The following is a 25,356-nucleotide window of genomic DNA, read 5'->3' as shown; positions in this document are numbered from 1 at the left end:
CACAAGAAGTAATACCCAGACCAGCTGAACCAGAATAATGAATGTTTCAATTCCTGTTTAATTTGCTAGGTTAAAAAAAAAAAAAAAAATAAAGAGATCGCAACGATCAGATCAGTTCAGCTTAAAGATGTAATATAATGAGTTTCTCTAGAGTTAATTAATGAGACCAGAAGAAATTCCCAAGAGTTTCTCTGAGATCCCACTTGCATTGAGAAGAAAAATATATGCTGGAACTGTACTTCTATGCTGAGTTCCAGCTCTACACAGCAATATGCAGAGAACTGCCTAGTTACCAGACCCTCAAGATTTTTTCTAATAGGTGTGCCTGAAGGACAAGTTCCTGTAAGAGGACCAGCAGTCACAAGCTGCGTAACCTCCACAAGACCCATTTCACAAAACTGTCGAAGGACAGGGCATGGCTGCAGCTAAAATAACAATCAGTATTTGCATTAGTTAGGGTACCTTTATTGTCACTTAAAATGGAGCCAAAGGCACTGATCACCACATCGGCTTTCAGACGGACAACCTGATCCTCATCTTCTCTCCAGTTTCCATCACTGTCTTGTTCAGTTCGAACAAATTCCATAGCAACAATTTGTCCACCTTTAAGAACAACTTTCCGAGGAGAGAGGAAAGGCAGAAATTCACACTTCTCTTCTTTTGCAAGTTCCATCTGTAGAGTAGAAGCAATAAAATATATAACTTTAACTATGCTGTGTTTTCATAAAGAAAAACTCCAAGCAAACCAACCAGAAAATATTTTTTGACTGAAGAGGCTACCATGGATTCTTCTATGGTAGAAATCAGCAGTGTCCAGTACATACAAAGTCACCTTACTGTCAGCTTCAGAGCCTCTCATGCTATTAAATCAAGCAGGGTCAGTAGGCAAATTTTCAAGGCAAATATTTCTCCAATATATTTTACTATTGTTCCATTACTTTGAGTATGTTTAACTCCTTTGAGGGCAAAAGACTTCACTTACGTAATTATCTGTGTGTTTTAAGAAATGGCCTAGTATTAACTTAGTCCATGCCCAGACTTGTATTTACTATGATTTTAGGATTTTTTAAAAAGCAACAGTTTTCTGAGTGACAATCCAGACTTAAGATCTTCTGAATCTCTGCTGTGGTAAAACTGCTTAAGTCAATTGCCTTCAGAATATGACTGTCTCTATTTTACACCAGAACTTTTTTGAATGTGTAATATCCCACCCGACATGATTCTAGCATGGCCATTACTAAATGAATCTGCTTTTATTTTACTGTTTTCTAGGCCCACTGCATGACTGGACGAGTACCAACATTGACAACTTTTAGAAATTTACCCAGGCTTCTACCAAAGATTTTGGTTCAGAGTGACAACTGATTATAGTAAGAATCTGAATAGACACGAGTCTGTGCACTGGCTTCCATAATCCCACTGTGTCTAGAACTCTTGACTGAAGTGCAACAGAAGTAAATCATGCACCAAGAAATCCTCTGTTACTTTCTTTGCAGCTCCATTTCCCCTCGGGAAGATCTAAGGTGCCCACCTTCTAGAAACAGATGACCAACTACCATAAATCTCATGATAAAGATGTATTAGATGGCCTGCTATCCTCAGGTATATAAAAGCATAATGTACCAAATAAATGAAAACAGAAAAAGACCACCAAAATAAGAAAACATAATCTGAAAAAAAACTCCTGTAGTACATATAAATTGAGGAAGGAGAATCAGTTTCAAAATGTCCAGATGACCTGATAAATGCCGAAGTCCAAAGCCAAACTAAACATTAGACTAAATGCTAAAATATGTGATGAATATCATTGCTTCAATGTCACTGGCAGTGATTCAAAGCCAAAATCACTGTAAGTAATTTTTTTACCAGAAAGAAAGGAAAGGAAAGAAAGAAAGCCTTTTATAGGCTCAAAAGGCAATGTCAGAATCACTGAGATTCCTTAAACAACAACCAGAAGGTATCATTCCAGGATCTAACCATGATCTGAAGAGCCATCTGCAATCCTCTAGTGGCTGTTTGATTCCAAGATTAAAAATTTTAGTTCATTTTCTAATTTACAAGAAATTCTACCCCCTGCTTGCAAATGCATCTCTCTGACTTGTCAGGAAACAGATACAACAGTGGAAAATTATTTAAATAAAGAGTACACAAAGTGAGCCTCAGATCTTTAATAAACATTCATACATTTTAAGAGCATTTTTATAAACAAAACCTTTAGGAGATGTCTGTTAACTATCTATAGTACACTTTCAGACAACATAGAAATAACCAAAATGCCTTCTTAGAAATGCTGCTATTCCATTTTACCTCTTCTGGGACAGCCCTGATATGAGTGAATCCCTTCCTGAAGACCACAAACACGCGACGAGCTCCGCAGCGCAGAGCAGATGTTGCACAGTCAAAAGCAGTGTCTCCTGCCCCGAGTACAATCACAGTTCCATGTATTGATGGCAACGGAGAGTGACAGGCACACATCCCTGAAAGATAAAAGGAAAACCCCATTTTCGAGTAGAGAAACCATTTCTGCATGACAGCTCAAAAGGTACTTGTACTCAAAGCAGTGTAAAATTGCATCTTACAGTTTCCAAGCATGGAGTGTCACTATCAAATTATTCTGCTCCACTGAAAGACAGTTTTATTCCCCCTTTTAAGATATGCTCATATACATAATTTCATAGTCAGTACTCTAAGCAGCTGCATCTTTTATTGAGGAAGAACTCAAATGACAACCTTTTTTTAGGATTGTGGGTCCTATCAGGTTGAAACTAGAATTGTGAGATCTTTTTATTCAAAAATTAAGTTTCTCTCTCATCAGATTCATTATCCTCCCAGTTAAAAAAGAACCAAAACCAAAACAAACAAAAAAAGATGACCAGTTGTTGATAGTTTTGTGTAATAGTGTACCAACATCAGTCCCCTCAGTCAGATTTCTATAAAGCACTGACACTGTTCTGGCTGTGACATGATTCTCAAAGGCTATTCAACAGCTGAACATGAAGAGAAAGAATATTGTTACAGTAATTCCTAGTTCTTCCATTGGCAGAAAATGTTTAACCTACAGTAGCTTTCTACAAATCATTTGTAAAAAGTTACATGGAGGAAACAACAACATTATGAGGTTATCATCTACAGCTTGTATTTGATGATTCAATTAAAATAGAAATACTTAAGTAAAACTGAACTGTGTCTGTTCCTTGGATGAGACTGCACTTTATCACATGTTTAAGTACAACTAACTGTTGATTAGGCAAATGGTTGTAAGTTGAAAAAGAATGACATAAATAATACAAAGCCATATTCTCCATGAGCCCAGGACAGTTCCAGTCAGGAGGCACTAAGCTGGCCATTTACCTACTGTACTTTAACTCAAATATCCTACTACAGCAGATTTTCACATGTAATTGTGGAACACAAGTATTATTGAAGTAAACAATGCTTTTAATTTAGAAATACAAGCAGAGTGAGAAACAACACCTATTCTCTCTCCATTTGAAAAATGGTTAATGTATAAAAAATGCTGTAATTTTCCCTCCCTATGTATATGGTGTTTATTTAATAGGATTCTTAGTCTAAAATTCTCTCTAAACTATTCTCATTTATTTTTAATGAACTTAGTACTTCATACAAATTGAGCAGTGGAAAAAGCACAAGTGAAGCAGGGGAATGGCAGCTCAGAGTGCCATTAGAGTAAGAGTCTAGAAGGGATCAGTCAGAGCAGCCCTCTTTGCTCTAGGGAACACACTCCCAAGGTAAATTCACATCTGTGTATCTGCAAGGGGAACCCTTTTTGGAGGAAAGTATATTAACAAGTGGCATTCAGAATTAATAAGCAGGCAGAATATGTATTTTACCATGAATAAGTCTATTATGTCTATTATTTAGATAACTGTCATAGTGAAAAAAGGAGGATAGAGTAGGATGTAGTATGTGTATATTTTATTTTAAAACTCCATGGCTTTGAGAGCAAAAGGTGGCTATAGCTACAGACAGACACTAGGAAAATTAAGTAAAAGAGACCATGTTAATTAACAGACAACACCAAAGAGGTATCTATTACTGTCAATCAGAAAAGGTTAGTTCTTCCAAGTTCATCCTTTTTCCCATTGTAGATTTAACATAAAAAACCCCATATATCACATATGCTAGCAAATCAAGAGTGCTACTTTGCACTATTTTGAAAGATGTGGATCACATATAGATCCTCATACAGACAGGTGACCTACAGTACACAAGTGCTACATTGCTACATTCTGCTCCACAGAATTCTACAAAGTATTTTTAGTCAAATTGTTTCGAGAAAATTGTTTTGCAGAATTTACTTTTCCTTTGTTAATCTATGAATGTGTTGCACTGCAAATTCTCAATCTGTTTTATTTTTAAACATCTCTGTCTTCAAAAAGAAAATGAAAAACCCACCCTTTTCTCCCAAATCATTTAAGATTAGTTTAAGCTTAAGAAAACAGACAGAAATGAGCATTTGTTGAAAACAGCAGAGAGATGGGACAGATGGAATGCAGAATTTCACTCCTGAAATATTTTGCATAAAATGGGGTAATAAACTTTACTTTTATAAGCGGAATAATCTGCTACAGAATATATGTTCCTCAAAAGTGTTGAAGAAAAATCTACTAAATAAGTGGGAAATCCTATATGATACTAAAAGAAATTTCTGAATGCTCAAATGAAAATCAGTTTGTAGATAAAACAAGTTATATGAAGTCATATGTAAAATACCACATTCTGTCCTAAGTAAAAAGAAAAACTGTACATTAATTTCTCTTTTGCCAGAGAAATCTAGACCATGAAGAAATGTGGCATAGAAACCACATATTTGGGGCTTATGAGTTCATATTCAGGGACACTGAAAGCAGCTATACTCCTTGGGAAGCAAATGCAGCCATCTCTGTGCTCAAAGGAAGATGTAAAACCATAAAACAAGACTGCATTTGGTGCAGTGAACTGAGCACCTTCTTATTAACTCCTATCCTACTCCTGTTGTCCTGAGTCTTAGACTGTAAATTCATTGGGTAGGGAACAAGTGCCGATTTAAATGTGTCTGTAAAACCTGCAGCACGTGACTCGGGATCGAGTAAAAGAATTTATCAACAGTCTACAAATCAGCTGCTTATATAGGTCAGAAACACCTTCCTTAATATCAGATTTTTAGAGGACCATCTTAAATATGCTATTTTTTCAAGATACTTTATACAAATGTGAAGCTTTTGTCATCTTTCGAATATAATTCAAACTAACAAATATAACTTGTTAGGAGAAATTATTTGCCATACGTTTAGATTTGTATATATGATCATTTAGTTTATAAGCCTTGGGACTAACTTTCCTGACCATGACAAGAGAAACCCCCGTCCCAGACATATTCAGTGGAAGGTACTTTGTAACTGGATGAGCTGCTGTGTAGACAGTTGGATATATTAATAACTGCCAATGACTTACTGAATGTGATTACAACAAGAACAGAGTATCACACACCTGGTTTACTTGCCATTGCTACCAGAGGTAAGAAGTCTTTAGATGTGTAGAATCCTTGATTCATTCTCAGTCCTTGGAATATACGGTCTCTGTTTGGTTCTGGCAAACCTGAAATAAGATATTTTATGGCACACCAGAATTACACAGGAAATTTTAATGACCCATATATATTTTGAATTACACATACATTCTCAAAAACATCGTCAATACAAGCACTTTTACAAACCCTTGGATGTTTCCAAAAGAGTATCACAAATGACCACATTTGTAGTCTGCAGCTTATATAACTGGTGATTGTTTAATAGTACAGGCACTTGAAAATCAGGTTATTGGATAATGTGTGTACTCATATGACTCGTAACAAAAATGCAGAGGGGAAAGGATTAGAGAGAACAGGTTGCAAAAGCAGATAATACAAATGAGGCAGTAACAAACAGCTTAACTGATAAGGGGAAGAGGAAAAATGGCAGTGCTGTAGATCTATCTGTGAGTACTTGTATGCCATCATTTTTTGCCATTCTTGATTATTTTCTCAAGACCTCAAAGTCTTGATTGGCTAAAATTTATTCCTAGTTATTAAAAGCACACATTTAGACAAAGTCTGTAGGATGCAGACAAGGATTTACTTCACGACTATTAATAGCAACAAATACCTTTCAGTTAAAGGAAAGCAGCAAAAAGCACCTTCCAATTACCAAAGAACATCTTCTCATTTCTGTGTGAATGGTTGGACAGCACAAAAAGCCAGCCCAGCTGACACACCAGTTAAACCATTTTACTCATGCAAATGCAATCAGGGTATTTTCAACAGTCTCAACTTTCATATTTACATCTAAAACCCCAAAATATTATCAAAAGTATGCTAATTAATAATTAAATACTGGAATGAAGTAAATGTCAACAATTTTTCTAAGAAAATACACTAGAAGTAAGGAATCCTCACAGCAAGCACGAAGAAATGGAGCACACAAAGCAATCTGTGTTCCCTCCATTCTCAGGCATGGCTGGCAGCAGAATAGTATTTCTCCTCTTTGAGACATACTGGTCTGGAAAATCCTAATAACAAAATGTTGGCATCTACAATAATTCAGGATTGCACGTTAAGGTGTGCTCTTCCAAGCAGGGAAGGTTTGAGGTCTTTTTGTATTAATTAAGCAGCAAAAATCTGTCTCGTTACAGCATACAACCAGAATTAAGTAACGAGAAGTCTGAGAACTTTTTCATGAGCTACCTATATGAAGTTCATTAAAACTTCTAGAACTCTGAATGAAATTATTGTAATTCTAAAAAAATAAAATACATTTTTAGATTTAATAGTTTCAGTGAAACAAAACAACATACACTCTCAGTGAATTCAAAATGCTTACAAGCCAAAAAGCAAATAAAAAAATCCTGAAATTTGATCTCTATTTATAAAGAAAATCATGACTCAGTTGCTGAATACCTCACTTTGAAACCAACACTGATCTATAGTTGGATATTGAGAAAAATAAGGTTAAAAAATACTAGCACATCCTGAACTTCAAGACCTTTAAATGCTGTACCTTCTGGGTAGACTGGAATTTCAGCTAATGAATAATGAATAATGGATATCTTAAGAGGCTGCCAGAAATTCTTAGTACAATATGTAAAATGCATTAAAGAAACTATTTTTAAAAGGGCATAGATTTTCCTCTATGTATATATTGCAAAATCATCTATGGAAAGAGTACCTCAGAAAAAGCTCTCAGTGACTGCCTGCAGGCAGAGGACAGAGTAATGCAACTATTTCTATTGAGATATCCATAAACCAACTCAGAGGCCCCAGTTTACTCTTGGGAGAAACACTCTTGTCATTAGTGAGATGTCCAGCCTGCATTAAAGATAATTTCTTTTCTATCTAATGTGTATCTCCATTCAAACCCAAGGAGAAACCCTCACAAATATTTTTTCCCACTTATTTTTGCTGCTTTTATCATCTCCTAATGAAAACTATTTGGTCTCTAACAGCATCAGTAATTTGGCTCCCATAGGCTGAATAAAGAGTATAATAAAGGGAATGTTGCAAAGTTCTTGGTCCAGGTTCATCACCAGTTTGGTATCACCGAAATCAAAGGAGTTGGATAAGAATGCCTTGGATTCAAAAACGTTTTGCCTGGCTGATATGACCAAACAACTGCCAAAGAGGTCATCAATTTACATGGCATTAGCTAAATATTTATTTTACTATTTTCATTTTTGTGAAAACTCCCTGAAAAAGTTTAGTGATGTTTATATTTGAAGGAAATGCAGGGGATTTCTTAGCACAGATTCAAGCTCTTTGCTAAGCACCTGCTGGAAGTTGTATTGTACTGGATTCTGATGCATCGCCTTTTGCTGTTTAGGATTTGCCATTGTAATGACTGCATTTACTTTTGTTAAAATAGAGAGACTGAGTACTTCTTAAAGCCACTAGGCAAGCTAAGAAAGAGGCAGACCGAGGCAGACAGAGAAAGAGATCAAGAACAGATAAGATTCACTTCAGAGACACCATTTCATAATAAACATCCACCCAACAGAAGTATGTTTTACAGAGAGATCAAATATTGATAAATAGCCAACAGCCTCTTGGGAGAGAGAATATTTAACGAAAAAACAGCTGTAGAGGAAAAATGCAGTTTTGAGCAAATGGTTTTAGAGAAGAAATAAAATTTAAAAAAACCCAGTCACCTAAGAAAGACACAATTTAGGTCAAAATAATGAACCAAGAGAAATACCCTTTGAAGATAAATCAGAGAGATCCTTTAGAAAAAGGGAATTCACACACTAATACAAAATAGCCAAGAGCCACCCAAAAAAAAATGCTTAGAAAAATATGAGGTCTTTTCCCTGGCTTTTAGGCTGAAGCCAAGAAAGTCAATTGTCTGTTCTCTAAATCCAACTGCAAGCCATTTAAAAAGACTTTTTTATTTGTTATTTGTTATTGATTGTTCTGAAACAATCTATCAGTATTCCACATTTCCTGTCTTTAAACCACCTATATCAAAATCTAGCGATAACAATTATTTCCTTCCCCTTCACTGATGAACAACTCCTTTGAAGGGCAACCAAGAGGAGGCAGCTTAGAAAGGCAGCTCCCCTGGTGATGTTTGGATGGCCTCTGCACACCCTCATACAAGCAGAGGGCTATGCTCAGCCTCTCATCTTCTGCATCCAAAGCCCTGGACTTCCTCAAGCCTCAGCTCCTTTGCTTGCTGATAACAGGAAACAAGCTTCTGAAGCAACTGATACCCAAACCACGCAATGAAGCCTCATGGGCTGTGTAAAACTGCATTTACTAAGAATAGAGAAAGTAGAAATGTTGTGAAAATAACAGCTTGCATGACAGATCTAGTTCAACTTTGCAAAAGCTAACCTAGACAGTCCCAATCTGGGTCAGGTGCAGCATAGAAAGCAATTCATCTTGATTCCTGACCCTCTGGTTTGCCGTGCTCTGCCTTCCATCTACAGGTGCTCCAGCTGTCTCTCAGTAGGCATCACAACTCGCTTTGCTTCTTTCCTTCATTTGGTCCCCACAACCCCTTCTTCAGTGTGCAATACCCCAGCACCAAAGTCTCTCCCAGTTATGCCACACCATATACTTTCCAAAGTCCTTAGCCCCTGTAATAGTGGCTTTGGAAAATACAGACTCTAACTTCCCATTTTTGTGTCCTTTATAGATACATATAAATATATACATGCACATATGTATTAGAAAAAACCATCATCTGTCTCCTATCAAGATCTTGTACTCTCTGTTCTCACAGTACTGTTGCATGTCAATTTTCTTCATGCACAGTGTCAAGCCCATTGTTTCCTTTTAAAGAAAATTTAGGTACAATTCCCTAGTCCAGTTGAGATATGAATTGCTAAGTGATCAGAGCAAATTTGTCAGATATACAATAGCAATATACCAGATATAGCAATATACCAGAACGATGCATAGACAATGTAAGGGATTGGCTTGCACAACAGGGCACCAAGTCCTCTCAGCTACTGCACCAAGTAAATCCAGGCATGTCAACACATCAATCAGCTAAGTCTGCTACTACTGTAACTATGAGCCTGATCTGGAAAGGGAGACTGAAGCAAGAGTACAGGCACTGCACATCTATCTCCTATTTTGATCAAATCCCCTCTTCCCAGAAACAGCTATGCTTCTGAGCCTGAACCTACTGTTAGGATTACTTAAATCTGACATGGTTGGGCAAATTTGCAGTTTCAAATTAACTTCTCAACTGATCTTAATAACTGACATAGAAAATAAGCCCTTGTCCTTGATAAGGGCCAAATGTAGTTTTCACTGGCAGCTGACTGAAAACACATCTCCAGATACACACCAAAAAAAAAACCAAAACAAAACCAAAACAAAACAAAAAAAAAGAGGAGCTGAAGGTGAAGTGTAAATATACAGTAGCCTACAGGGACAAAACTAACTAGAGCACTATTTTTTCCTGGTTTTCCTCACATTGAACACTGAAAACTTTTGTTGCCTTCATTTTTAATTGTGATAATACTGAATTTTGCTGGTGAATGCAAACTATGTTTGAAAATACCATGAGTTACCTTTTAAAAGTGCTGACACTTTGTACATTCAATCTTTCAAGTTTGTTTTGAAATGACATGCATTCATAAATTTATCCAAATTCAATCAAAAAAAACCCAAATAAAATGTGATTGACTGGCTATGCACATTCCTTTTTCTAACTTTTGAAACAAGGAAGCCAAATATCAAACCCCATTCACCAATTTATGGATTTTTTTTTAATGTTCTCTTGCCATACACATCTGGAGCTAGAAAGTTAGAGAGCAAGGACATCTTTCCACCTTTTACCATATCCATGCTTCTGTTTCAGAGTTAAACCAGAGTTCAAAAAACCACATTTACAAGGAAAACTCTTCTTCTCCACAGCCTCCATTACAGGAAATCCTAGGACTGGGTGGAAAGCCTTTAACTGTCAGATAATATTGAGAATGAGGAGAAAAATCCATGAATCTCATACAAAACTGGAGAGAAGAAACAAAGGATTGATTACCCAAATATCTGCTCTGGTGGCAATGCAAGTCTTCTGAAATAATATCCAAGAGGCCAAGCCTAGACAAGCTGAGTCCCAGCCTGCTCCTCAGCATAAGAAACTTGAGCACAGTCTAGCTAGGAGGCAGCACAGATTCTGCACCAGCAGTTCCTCACCTTTGGCCAGCAATAGGCTATGCCCCTTCATGTGTCCTGGGCAAAGGAGCCATGGAAGGCTGATGGCCAGAGACTGATGTGAGTTTTAGAGAGGAAATGACACTGTCTGATAAATTAGTTTTTTGTTAACAAAGTTTGTTTATTTTTTTTTAACTTTCTTAAAAGGATGCACTAAAGTAGATTACAGAGCTAAGGTAATTGCCCTCTTAAGGTAAATTCTAAATCCACCATTTGTCTTCTGAAAGGGTCCTTTTGAATTAACAGAAAAGCACCATTTTGCCCCATGAACCTGCCTTTTTACACACAGGGTGTTCCAACCCGCTTCTTCTGCTCCCATACAAAAATATTTCAGACATAGCACGTCTGATGACATTTAACACTTGCCCAGAGACTTGCAGCTACAGGTACCATATGGTTAGACTGTGACTACAAAGAAACATGGCAGACTGTAAAATCTAAGTGCATAAGCACTGCTTTAATATTTCTGAATGCTCTGATCTTCTTGAACAAGTCTTGTTTGTGGGCTGGGGAAGTGGAGATCAAAGTCTATGTATTTAAAACAGTTTTTATTTAATGTCACACAATCCAACATATGTATAAACTGGACCATGAGTTTTAAGTATGTTGAAGTATTTTCTTGAACAATAACACTGAAACTGCAAACTTTCATAACTGTCAAATTTACAGTTTTACCTAGACATGATAGAAACTACTTGTATGCATTGGGACATCCTCTACCGATTTGTTTCTAAGAAGCCACATTCACTATATCCATATTGCTAACATTGCTGTCCATGGATCAATACTGCACACATTAGAAATGAACTATATTGAAATGAATAATCCAAATATGGTAGTTAAGCTGTGCCACACAGCTGATTATACTAAACACACCACTACAACTCATGCTATGACATTCACCATGCATGGAACAGACAACCATTAATATCTGAAGAGTTACTCTCTCTACAGTTTTAAGGGTTTGATACTGGGAATCTAGTCTTTCAGAAAAGTTGCAAATACTCTGTAGTTGCTCAGCTTTTCTCAAGGTCAGTCCATCAGTGATTAACACTTTAGTAAATACTTTTGAGGCTCGTATTTGTAAACAATCTCTCTCATTTTGCTGGAGATTTTTTTTATGGGGACAGCTTTGTTACTTCCTGTTGTGAGGTTCAATACAGTATGTTTTCTAGGTGCTTGATTTTTTTTGTTTGATATGTATGTCGATGGAGATAAGTGTTTTAATTACTTTTTTAATGTCTATGCTTTTGTATTTTCTCCCTCTCTCCCTTTATTTCCTGCTGTTGAGATTACTGCCTCATCTCCACAGCAGGGGGCTCCTTCAAATTTGTTTTCTCTGTAAGTCTGGTAGATTAATTTTGTAATATAACTGCTCCTTTTCTGTATTTTTTATTAATGATTTATTTTCATTGGAAGAGGTATGCTTGCAAGATTTTTAGGAGTAATTCCCTAATGATGGCTAAAGACCTCATTCATAGAAAATAAAAGGGAAAAAAGTAAAAGAACTACACTAGGGTTAGCCTTCTCTTACCCTCAAGTTAGAATGAACAGTGTGTAAAGCATATGTGAAAGCACCCTTCCCATCTACAGCATGAGCCATACACAGCTGCTGCAGTGCATTCTAAATTGAACACCTATATCCATACCATGGCTTTTAAAAACATCTGAATAAGTAGCTGAACCTGGAAGCAATGCAGTCTGTAGATCTCACACCTTACTTTTTTGCTAAATTAGACACAGAGACAAATATATGAACTCTTGCAAATGGTATCAAAATAATAAGAATGAAGGAGTCAGATTACTTAGAACTAAATTTGGTTTTATAATCCAATTTCTCTTTGACTATCAATTGCCCAAACCCAGTTTAGAGGTAGCCAAAATTCACAGGAGCTAGACATCAGAAAGTGCAGATGGGAATCACAGGCAGAATCAATCCATGTGAGTGATGGAAATTAGGATTATGACAACACAATCAGTGTTGCCTGTCTGAGCATGGGATACAAAACACTGCAGCCTTGTGGTCTGCCCTTGCAACATTTAGTGATCCCATGATCAGATCAGACTGACATTTAATGTCGACCAAAGTGTCCAAAGGTGAACCATAACTCATTAGCCCCATCAGATATAGACTCCACCCCAAATTTGATTTTATTGTAATCAGTCCAGCCTTAGACAAGGCTTTAGCCTACCCTCCACTGCCTACCACTAGTCTTAATCGCTGTTTTTAATTTTATTATGGTCAACATACGGGAGCTGCACTTTGAAATTTAATGGGGTAATACTCAAGCATGACTAAAATAATGTATTTTAATGAAAAAACATCTGTGTTTCAAGATGGTAAAACAAAGACCTGGAGAAATTATGTAATAATTGTTCAAATCTCAATATCTGGCTATTCAGGCAAGCACCATGAAGATTTTGAACTCAAGGTTTTGAGCATTTATCCTCTAAGAGAACTCTTAAAATGCATACCTCAGAACTGAAGCATACTGTATCACTAAGTGTTTTTAAAACATAATTCTTTAAAGGACACGCCAGAAGAAGTGATACTAGGTTGTACAAACATATACAGATTTCTAAATTAAGAAACAGATGGTAATTCTAGCCTTTCTTCTGTGTTTGGAAACTGATACTTAATGTTCACCATATCTGAAGTAGTCGAGTTGAGGATGCTAGGAAGTTAGCTGGCAGCCCCAGCAAATGAACTTGCTGGAATGTGAAGATCACTGTGAAGTAAACCTTATCACAGAAAAAGATGAATGCAGATATCTCCTTACCTTCCCTCTGGTTCTGTTCTGCCTGTTGTTGTTTATTGTAGGACTTAAAGCACTGAAACTGTTTGCTATGAATCTTGATTTGTAGAACATAAGAGTTCTGTAAATTGTAATACAGAGTAACTGAAGAAACATCTGCTGTAAAAAATAAAGTGGAATATTGCTGCAAACCTTTCTTAACTCATCTTGGTAACATTTATTATACTGGCGACAAATTTGAAAAGGTCACTAGTGAAAATGCATTTAGAAGTCTGAGTCCAATCCATCTCTACCTCAAGAATGTATCACTCCACCCAGGAGCAGAGCTTGTTTCAGTCTGCTTACAATAGAGCTAAACTGGATTTTAGTCCTGGCTGGAATTTGGTCACTTCCCACCATGGACTTGAGCTGTCATTTTTCAGGAGCATTCTTGAACCAGGACCGCTGAAGTTTCAGATCTGACATGCTAATGTTGCCAGTTCCTTCCCCTCTTTCTTCTACAAGCTTGTTCCTAGCAGTAACCTGCCAATGGAAAGACAGGGGGCTGTGTTTCCTCCAGACACCACCAAGATAATATTTGCCAGTGGGATACACTGCACCACCCTAGAGGAAAAGAAGCTAGACCCAGCACTTACTCGTGTTCAGTAAACAGTGCTGAAGTGGCCACAAAGCAAGATCACCTCCTCAGGGACCATCTAGCAGTAACTTGAAGGACACACAAAAATCTATCATCTCAGAAACTGCATGTCACAGTGATTTTTATACAGCACAGAAAATCCAAATATGTGGAAGCAAAAGCAAAATAAACTGGATGGTGAGACTGGGAGTAACAGACTCCTGAAAAGAAAGCAGAAAATATTACCACACCTGTTTGCAATGGAACCCATGCCTTTCCCCAAGCAGACTCATTATAACTTAACTGTCTAATATGCCCTGTTTATAAGCAGTCATGCTGCTATACTGAAATAATCTAAGCAAACAAAAATTTACATAGGGAAAATCAAACATTAGCATAGCAAAGATGTATTCATATGTCTCCCCATTTCAAAACATGGGGAAAAATCTTGAGAAGCTGGATCAATAGTGGCTACATACGATAAATAGACAGGGAATGGATATGAGAGCAATGAGAATAGAAATGTGAGCAAAACTGGTGATAAACATTCACAAAGAAAAAAACACAAATACTTAGTTGGCATCATGAAGAAAAACAAATACTAGGCCTCTACAGTATTGCAAAGCAACAGCTGAAAAAACCAAACTATCAAAGGCAGCAAATTCATTCTGTAGAAATATATGAGGACTAATTAAGCAATTAATATTCTGTAATAACACCTTTGTTACATCTCAGGCACTGTACAGGAAGAAGTTGCTATGAGGTATACTGAGACAACATCAACTTATATTACCTAAAATCAACCTGCATTTTTGATATATTAGGAATATAATAGACAATAGGTGGTATCTGTGTTTGAAATCTAAACACTGATTTTTATAATATTGTTTCCTAAATTTGATGGAATAAAGCAGCAAAGAATCATAGAAATATCTAACTACAGCCATTTCTCCACAACTATTCCTCTGTTTCACACTACTTCCATAGCTCCCATTCTGTTTCAATATAGTGACCATGAAACAATAGGCTGAGTCAATCACAGCTTTGCACCCTGTATAATTGGATCTATATTAAATATTTGTAAAAACTTACTTCTCTAGGAAAAAAATCCCACATGCTAAGTAATATTTGCAAAATACAGCACAGCACTTTCCAGTCATTCCTATTTTCAAAACATTACAAGGATTCATCTTTTCTTTTTTCATATGTAGAAGTCTTCAGTGTAATTCAGCAAGGTCTTCCAAAAGCTAATGAATAATTAGCACTCTGTGAAATTTCAATACAGGAAACAAATATTTTTTCCCAGTTCTTTGTTAATATATTATATTGTCTCACCTTAAATCTTAGCATGTTTATATACTGGTTTTGTCCACATGAAAGAACAAAAAGATGCTATAAAACTTATTCAGTAATTACTCCTGTGTTGTTCCGCCTACACTGCATTTTTTACTCACTTCAGGTAAACCATCTCTACATATATTTTAAAATGATGCCTCAAGAAAAGACTTTTAAATGTTATTCATTATCCTGCAGCACAGATCTACAACTGAAAACCTATCATCAGTGCATTCTGATGAAAAGGTAATAATTACATCTTTTTTTTCCTTTTTTCTACAGCACAATATTTGACCTACGATAAAAAAAACCATCCTATCAAATTTCCATTTATTATTTCTACCTGAAGGGCTTTGCCAGCTCACACAAACATAAATCTCCATTTGTCAGGTTTAAACTGTACCTGTCCCAGATGCTAGGAGACTTCATAGCTCTTCTCCCTCAAAAATTACCAAATAGCATCATGCAACATAACCTCCCTGCAGCCTCCCCTGACCCTTGCAATCAATAATATCCGTAACCTGTGTGGCAACAGTTAAGTAGTACAGGAGCCGTGCACTATCCCAGTTAACCACATTGAGCTGTGATACTCAAATCTGCTCCCTGGTGTCTGCTGTGATCAATTTTAATCTCTGCACCAAGAATAAAAGAACGCAGCCCCCTTGTTTCCGAATTCATCTGAAACGGATGTTATAGATTTGTAAGTCTGCACAGGAGCTGTGGGTTTAATACAACCAGCAGCTCAAGGAAAGAACACATCTAAGCTATCATTCATTCTCATTACCCTCAGTGCATTTTGGATCTTCAGAAGCAATAAGAAACACAGGAAAATGCACATGTACTGACTTTAGGCAAGCTGATTTTGTTAAAATAACATCAGGTAACTGTTCTTTGCTAGAGCTTTATGCATTACTGCCAGGTAAGCTGGAGGTCAGTCTTTCCATTACAATTACTTTGCTTAAAGGTTTATGAATAGGCTGCCAATATTAATTTCTTCTGGAAATGTGTCATATACAGTAAATTAAACAGAAATTCCCTAGAAATAATAAAGCCAGCTCTGCTGAGTTAAAAAGAAACAATTATTTCAGAAAGAAAGAATAAATCAGGTTTCTGATGGTATTTGTTCTCTCACCTCCAAACTAATTTTATTTAAAAGCTGGCAATTTTGCCAGCCAATTAGACTAATTAGACAACGGCATCTGAATGTAGAACAGGAAGAGAGTAACTTTAGAAACCTACTCCAGTAGAAAAAGTGCTTTTTGAATCTGTCACACTACCAGAATTCATGTTTCCAGAGTTCTCGTAACTGCATATTTATAGACTTGGTTATATTGGCTCCTCATCAGCAGCTCCAGTGCCATGAATCATCTATCAAAACATTTGAGAAGATTTTCTTACTCATTTCTTTAAAGCAACATTCTGAAGAGACACTTTCAACATGATTATGCTCCAGTGTTCACTATCAATTATGAAAAAAAGCACACAGTTTTATAATTGCAGGTGAATAATAAGTATGTGTCATCAGAGGCTTTATCTTCTCAGATTGTCACACACTGTGTGTCAGTACAGAATACCCTGCAAAAAATATGACATTCTTGTAACATGATGGAGGGTCAATGAGCTTTCTCACTCAGGTGATTTACCCCCTACACATCAATGTCCTTATCATTAAGCACATATTTATCTCCCTTTCGTTTTAAAAGCAACTGTAATAAGGAGTTTCATGTAAATATTCTGTTAAAGTGATATTCTCCTACACAAGTAGATCAGCTCAGAAACATTACAGTGACTGCACAGCTACCCCTTCATACTTTCACATACTGGAAATAACAAAGCAAGTTCATACTTCGACCAAATCCTATTCTGAGTAAGGGTAAATGACAGAAAAAACTCATGAATTGTCTTAAGTTTTTTTAATCTATTAATTAAATCTGAATTCCTTTCTCAACAACAGCATATACGGTATTTCATATAAAATTTTACTTAAAAGACAGAGTGTCTTTATTAACTAATTTTCATCAAATGCCTGCATTGGGCACTTCTCATACTGCTGACAGGGCACTAAATCTGAGACTTTGCATCAGAACTACAGTGCAGTGGAACCTCAGATGCTTTATAGTTACTATCTAGAAAACAGAGAAATGGTGGTGCACATCTCCAAATGCCTCCTCAATGACCAACAGTCAGGAACATGAAATGAAACACAGTCACTGAAGATCATGGGTCAGGTACTTGGCTTGTAGGTTCAGATACCTGCACAGGCGTGCACAGAAGCTTCCTCCTCCTCTTAAATTTATGCTCTTGGTGGGGAAGAAAAACACTCAAAATGGGAAATTTATACTTATGTTAAGCAGCAAATTTTTGTGATACTTAAAGCATCAGTGAGGTAGGACTGTATGTCCCTTTTCACTCCATGAAGAGATGGCTATGACACATGTCAGGAAGTTAAAACAAGACACCTCAAATCACCTGCAGTGATGATGCAAATACTCCCAAGGGAGCATGTATTTCCTCTGACATGGCATTCAACCCATGCTAACGCCAACCAAGGCACACAAATTTACCTGGGAGTGAGCATGAATCCTTAATGTCTGCTTGGTGCACATTTTTGTATTTGCAGTGCTACAACAGGAAGAGTCTCTCCCAAAAGAGTTTCAAATGGTAACAAAAACCAGATCAATAAATAGAAAATCATATTACACAGTCCCACTAGGTCTCTCTAACAAGGATTTCTCTCTGAAATGTTCATGCTTGTCTAGTGCTGCTGCTTTTAATCCTTTCACACCAGTGGGTCCTACATGCTTGCATTAGTGCTAATGTAAAACAAATGAACATTTTATACAAGGATATCCACTCTCCCCAAGTAAAGTGGTTAATACCAAAGTAAGCTTTAAGAATGCAAATTATTTTCCCTGTGTGGCTGAAAAACTACATGAGTTGTTAATTTAAAAATTATTAGCATATAAAATCATTATTATCTCTGCAGTTAATGTACAGTTCACTGACAACTTTTTGGACCATTACAATTAAGAAAGGCAGCATCTTTAATGAAGTTACAAAACACATTGTTTATTAAATAGCAAACTGTATCTTTAATTAATTTAAATATTATAATCCGATGAAAAATTATTTCATAAACCTCAAGACAAATTATGTCAGAGATGGAGTATGCATTTTGCTCCCCTATGAATCCTAAGCAGCACTTTCAATTTGCTCACATGTTTCTGTTGTATGCAAATCTGCTCTTGAAATTGCTTTCAAGTGCCTAAATCCAATGGCACTAGCATAAATCTAAGATGCAGTTTGTGCTATTCTTTCTTTTTTAAAAAAGATTTAATTTCTTGTCAAATGTGGAATTTGGCAGTTCTAGTAAATGCTGGTTTTCTATTAATCCATCAGAAGAAAACTGAGAACAGATTTCTGTGAGAGTCACAAAACCAGGCTCATTGGAATATAGACTATTTGGGGATCTACTGAATTATATTGATTTGCTGTTGTGTTTTGAACTAAAAGGTAACTTTTGTTCAAAACTGTCAAAGGCTTCGAAAACATGCTATAATGCCAACATTTAAGCACAGACTAAGCCTAAGCTAATTTTAAATATTCTTTTTTTTTTCCTTTACACAAATTAATCTCTTCACACTGTCAAGAAACTTTCTGCTCTCTGTCAATAGATAGACTTACCTGCTTGATATGCTTGCCACTATCTGAAATGGCTGAGAGCTGCACAATTAAAGAAAAAGTTTAGCTGTTCACAGCATTAGGCTCTTCATTGCACTTTGGATCCAGCCCAGACCAAAGTCAGTATTAAAATGTATTGATTTCTGGATCACTAAGACAAAATTAATACATTCAACATCAATTATGTCAACATCAACTTGCCACTGAAAATTTTGACAGTTTGGAAACCCTCAGTTAGCTATCGGACTTTCCTGGGCTAATCAATAAATTGGGAAAGCTGATATTATATTCAATTTCTTTATGCTAAAACATTGCCACATTCTATCTACATCTGCTTTACCAGAAATATTTTCTGTGCAAAGCATGAAGGAGAAAAAACTCTTCAGTATAATATTATAAATAATAGTAAAACTCAATTTTTAACAAGCACCAAACTTTTTTTTAAAAATCTTCTGACAGTAGTAAAAAAATTGATATAATTACATAATTATACGCAATTATAAAATACAACCACAGTAACATGTTTAGAGTTGAAACAAAAATACACAGATCAGAAAATAATAAACTTGCTTACTTTCACATTAGTACAGAAATTTTTGAAGACAGAAACCCATCTAGAAACATAACTGGAATTCTTTTGTGACTACTCATGTGCCAGAAGAAAATTCTAGCAGGGATTTGTAGGCAAGTTGGGTAGTGAAAATCAGATATGTTTGCGAAAGCACTCACAATAAAATCAAGTTTGAAAAAGGTTTTCCTGCAGAAATCTGACATTAACTGTAACACAGTTGCAGGTGTTAAGGACCAAACAGGACAGTACTTGAAACAAACTCCTTCCTAGGTGTGCATCTAAATACTCTCATTGACTTGGGCCTAAGTACCTTTGGGACACATCCCTTGTCTGCCAAAAGATCTGTATGCCTGTACATTACTGATGCAGACGAAAAGAAAACCTCAGGAGTGCCAGGAGACTTTCAGAGCAAGCATTCTTATGTATTCTGAGGTGCTCAAAACTGGATATGGTCCTAGGCAACCTGCTCCAGCTGACCCTGCTTTGAGCTAGGGGGCTACACTAGACAATTGCCAAAGGTCCCTTCCAATTATTTTACAATTCTACAAAATATGCCCTGGTTGAGGTCCTAAGCCACAGAAAGATTTCTGAGGTTTTCATCTGCGATTTAAAAAATCCACTACTACAGTTAGGTAAAAGAAAATTATTCCCTATCAGGTGACCAGACACTCATAGAACAGAGAAATTCAACAGCAGGTATGCTTCTATCAGTTACAGAGCTCTCCTAGCCAGTGGCAGGATACCAGGATTCAGACCCCTTCTTCCTCCACCCACGCTACAAAGAAACAAAGCTCAGCCATGGAGAACTAGAAAACACAGATCTCACACAAGGGTCGAGAGCTAATTTCTGAAATGTCTTCCCTCCAAAACCTCCTTCCATCCTTCTACTTAGTACCACACATACTTGTTTGCAGAAAGCACATCTTACTACACAGTCCCTTTCCTAGTAAGTGATGGAATTGGGCTTGCCTTATTCAACAAAATGACTCAATAATCTTGTAAAATCAGAGTGTCGGAAAAGGACAGTGACTTTAAACCAAAAACTGAATACAATTTTCCTCCATTCACAGATGATTTCAGTCGTTAGCATTTAAAAACAACTCAAATATCACTACCTACAGCTGTGGATGTTTGCAACATGTAACAGTAATTCTACCTCTCATGTCATTTTATAACAGGTTACGACTGATACTGATCAATGCTGGAGCTTCCTTAAAGTCCATGTAAAAATCCCATCACACAGATGGAAAAACTTGACTTGTACATTCACTGCCCTATTGATAAAATTATCTTTTAGAAGTGCAGCATAACCAAATCAGTTATATGCAACCAAGACTTTTACACCAGTATTTTAAATTATAAATTAGTTTTGCTTTACATATAAAATTAGACATAGAATGACTTTAATTAACCTTAGCAACAACAACAGTTGTGTGAGGAGAGACTCAGATAAACAGAATTGTGTGCTAAAACAAAGTCTACCTCTGATTCTGCATTCTTTATTTCTGATTATAGTATACATATAAATAGAAAACAAGTATTGACTTATGCATTCAAATGCAAAATCAAATCTGCATGTTGAAGGTACAGCATGTGGGATGAAAGTTTTTTAACCCTGCACTGACAACCACATCACCAAGCATACACACAGATACAGCTCCATACCTTTAAGTACATGTCTTTCCAAAAGCTCATGCCCTCCAATTTTTGGAGGGATGGATTATGATTATAATAACTCTTGAGCCTAAAATTAAATGCTGAGCAGTTATACATTTATATATCAGACAGCTTTTTTTTTTTTTTTGCCACACTCATCTCTATCACCAACTTAACAGCAAAGAAAAAAGCCATTTTCAGAGACTTGTAGCTCAGGGAAAAAATAATGAATTAAGCCACATTTCAGAATATCTGAATAAAAAAACTGTTGAAGGGGCAAGAAGTGAAACAGTTTCTAAATGCAGTCCTTGCAAGATAAAAAGATATTATTGTTGAGTGCTATAAGGGAGGTTTTGGAGACTGCACTATCTACTTATATATTCATTCAATCATTTACACAGATAGTTTAGAATACTGGCTGAAACCAAAATTCCTAATTGCATAAATTTTACAGAATGGGGGAACATTTATTAATAAAGGGTAAATCATACATCCAACTAAACACCTGGGAAGAAATTAACAGAACTGTGCATTCAGAAAATGAAGCCATCAGAAAGCTGCCATAAACAGAATGCTGTTGTGACACTGAAGAAGAAAGGAAGAAAATATAATATTTAAAATTTTGGAGGCTTTGTAATTAAATGTATAGCAGATGTAATGCAGAATTTCTGACAATACATCAAGATCCATAAACTTTATCAAATGTAGGTATTGATATTATAGCAACACCTTCCTATTTTCATTACATGCAGAAATGCAAATCAGGTAGGCAGACAGCAAGCCATACTCTGCGCTTGGCTGCATGAGTTATTTTGATACCAAGAGTAACAAATAGCACTTAGTGTTTGTAGCACTTTCTATTTGCAAGGTGCTACACAAACAGTCAATCCTCAAAATACCCAGGATCCAGATAAGAGATCAACATTTATCCCTGCATTTTACAGATGTGCAAAGAAATGTAAGTGATTTGCTGAGGACCATAGAATAGAAGCAAGGTTGTGATGGCTCTTGGGCAATTCCCATAATAAGATTTTAAAAGGCTTGAAGAGTGGATTTTCTGTAACTAGAACCTTAATGGTGTGGGAAGCATGCAGAATACTTCCTGCCTCCAACGGTGCTAGTGCAAGCATTGTCTGAACACTCATCTCCTTGCAACTGGAGCAACACAGACCACCTGTGCCCCACACAGGAATCAAGGTGCTGAGAGAAAGGGAGCAATGTCCTTGAAAGGCCACTCTCTATGCTCTTAGAAAGGCCTTGGGGACCAAGAGAGCTTCTCAACTACTAGAGACAGGAATCAAGCCTCTGACATCTATTAATTACTGTAAAATGCTTGTTTTTGCAACTATTTTCCCCTTCCTTGTTTTAAGGAGATGGGTTACACCTACAGACTGTGTCACATCATAGCTATTTTGCCAGTAGCCTGTACAGGCTTGACACAGGTAGAAAGATTCACACGTATCAGTGGGCAGCTACTGCATCTTTGGGAAACATCTGATTGCTAATATTAAAAACCAAGGAATAATATGCTGTCAAAGGGTTATTCAGAGAGTAAATCAAAATTCACACTTAATTAAAAGTCTCCCTGTTTCCACCGACTCCACACAGAGTAGTAAGAGCTCAGCTGCAGAAGCCGAGCGGGAGGTGACTCTTTAATGAACTGCACGTTTGAACGAGATGGTCATTTGATGTCAGCACAGACAATGGCCACCTTTCTTCAGGATTACTACTTTCCACTATTTGACTTTTTTTGGACATGTCTAATTATATAGCTTCTCTTACCTGTCACCTAGCAACCTTAGCTGTGATTTAATTATGTTTTTTTTTTTAAAATCCCATAATATATTCACTGACATAACAATATGCTTATTCTTTGAGTTGAATAAGTAACATAATCAAAACTGGTATAAAAATCCTCAGAATATACACATTTCCTCATCTTTTAACTTACTGCAGCTGACCAGCCAGGAGAGGTTTTTATATAAATACTTTTTTTTTAACTTTTACATCTTACTTATTTGATACACATGACAATAGTTTACAAAGAACAGAAAGGATCAAAATTCAGTAAAACATATATTCCATTCACTTGTTCATTTTTCTTTAAAGAAAAAGCTGACATCTAGGTTATCAAAGGAAGAAAACTATTGAAAATGTGGCCAGAACAACTATATGAGCTTTTGTCTTATTTTAATCCGTCCCATTTTTATCATCTTTATGGATAATTTCATGACTTTCAGATTTTATTTCCTCAATTTGCCTTTTTTTCCCAGTTTATTTATTCTATCTACTTTTTCTTTCTTTTTTTTTCCTTAATTTTTTTCAGTTCCATTTCATTGTAGAAATTGTCTCCCATTTTTCTACTACTGTCCTACTGTCTTCTCTCCCATTTATCTACTTTTTTTTTTTTTTTTTTTTGAACTGTCCCTCACTTTGCTCAGGGTTTTCTCCTTCAGCCTTTCCTTCCCAGGCACACACCACGTGTTGTCTCTGGAGCAGCTGAAAGCAACAAGACTCAAACACAGCTTGCCTAAGGGCCCAGGGATTTGTCAGCTACAAGATGCTTTAGAGAAAATGTTTTCTTACAACTTACTTAGTGCCTCAAAAATGCCAGAAGAACTTAAAGTATGCTATGTTGGTTCTTTAAAATATAGATAATGTGTATTTAAAAAAACCCAACAAAAACCCCCAAACACTAACAAACAATAACGAAAAAATCCAAACACATGCAACACCACCCCCTCCTTCCCCCCATTTTCTAGCCAAGCAGTAAGTAGGGTGGAGAATAATACTTTGTATTTGATTATTTTGAACTAATCTGTAGAGTTCTGCAAGGCATCAGTGTGGTTGTGGGACTGCCTCATTGAAGGTGTTAAGATGTTGTAACAGCTGTTTATGGCGGCATCTGTCCTTGACTGCTGTAGTGAAAACAGCGTGGAGATGGTATGAATACTCCTGATACTAGTGAAAAATATCATATATGGTAGATGTCCCACTGCCTTAAATTCTATATTAAAAAGTTACACAGCGAATTCTATAATTTTTTTTCTACATGAAGTGCTTTAAGCAGTTTTTTCTTGATATCACTTTTCTCCAGTATTACCTGCTGCTGTACTGCAAGCATTTACTCTCATATTGAAATCCATGCCTGGTAAGGCAAAGTGGTCAGCCAACACTGTCTGTTGGGGTAAACCCCACATGTGCTCCCTATACAGAAGGCAAACTTGCCCTCAAGCAAACCTTGTTCATACTTCAGTCATTCAGACAGGACGCAGAGCAGGGCATGCGTAGTCACTCCAGACACTGCATCAGAGCTGTGCAGACATAGCCATAAATGCCAATGGAATTAATTACATTCTGTTAAGTGAAGTTTGTGCATAAGCTTTTGTGAGAACAAGGCTTAATGTTGTTTTTAACATAAAAACACTTTACAGAACTCCTCCCACACTTCTTAAAACTGCATCCCTAATTATGGAGTGTGGAGCTCTACTATAAGTGATTGATGTTGTTTTGTGTGTTGTTATGGAAACAAACCAAGTAGGAGTTTCTGATTTGCGTATAGAATTTAGAGTCAGATTTTACAGTAAATAACTAAGCTTTCCAGTGTATAAGCAACAACACCATATGGCCATTAATCTCCACCAAAAGACTATGTCCTCACTTGCCACTACGTTTTAAAACTAAGATCTTTCGAGGAAAAGGGCAAAAATCAATGGACCTGTTCCATCTTGTCACTGGTCAGTGAACAACAGAATGTGGTTGTCTCAATTAGGGACAGTTTATGGGTGTGAACATTTGACAAACTCACTCAAAACATTCAAAAGAAAGCAGTTTTTTAACCCAAATGTGAATTGACAAATTCTGCAGCTCACAGGATGCCTGCCTGGGGATGCTACAGCTATACACAGGAATTTATGGAATGGAAGTGCCAAATGAATGGAAAGTTCAAATGAATGACATATCTAAGCTAAAAGATAGTAATTTTTGGTACTGAACATGCAGGATGTGGATACCTTCTAAACAGAAAAAAGGAGACCGGTGCTCC

The 25,356-nt window shown here is 36.5% G+C and overlaps 1 protein-coding gene across 10 annotated transcripts in view; it reads right to left on the bottom strand.

The window, feature by feature from the left end:
- Positions 1–25,356, bottom strand: part of DPYD (dihydropyrimidine dehydrogenase) — a 366,543-nt gene that overhangs the window by 187,073 nt on the left and 154,114 nt on the right. For 8 of the 10 annotated variants that reach the window (XM_069022646.1, XM_069022644.1, XM_069022647.1 and 5 more), the window contains 3 exons: positions 5,491–5,598; positions 2,308–2,477; positions 463–673 (listed from right to left, as the gene is read on the bottom strand). In XM_069022646.1, the coding sequence (XP_068878747.1) occupies positions 463–673; positions 2,308–2,477; positions 5,491–5,598 (489 nt within the window). Of the gene's footprint in view, positions 1–462; positions 674–2,307; positions 2,478–5,490; positions 5,599–25,356 lie in introns of those variants that run through there. The other 2 variants (XM_069022648.1, XR_011152352.1) reach the window with 2 other exon arrangements.

This window comes from Aphelocoma coerulescens, chromosome 8 (genome assembly GCF_041296385.1).
Source record: "Aphelocoma coerulescens isolate FSJ_1873_10779 chromosome 8, UR_Acoe_1.0, whole genome shotgun sequence".
Taxonomy (NCBI): Eukaryota; Metazoa; Chordata; class Aves; order Passeriformes; family Corvidae; genus Aphelocoma; species Aphelocoma coerulescens.
Note: the sequence above shows the minus strand (reverse complement) of the source record. Positions and strands in the feature narration are given on the sequence as shown.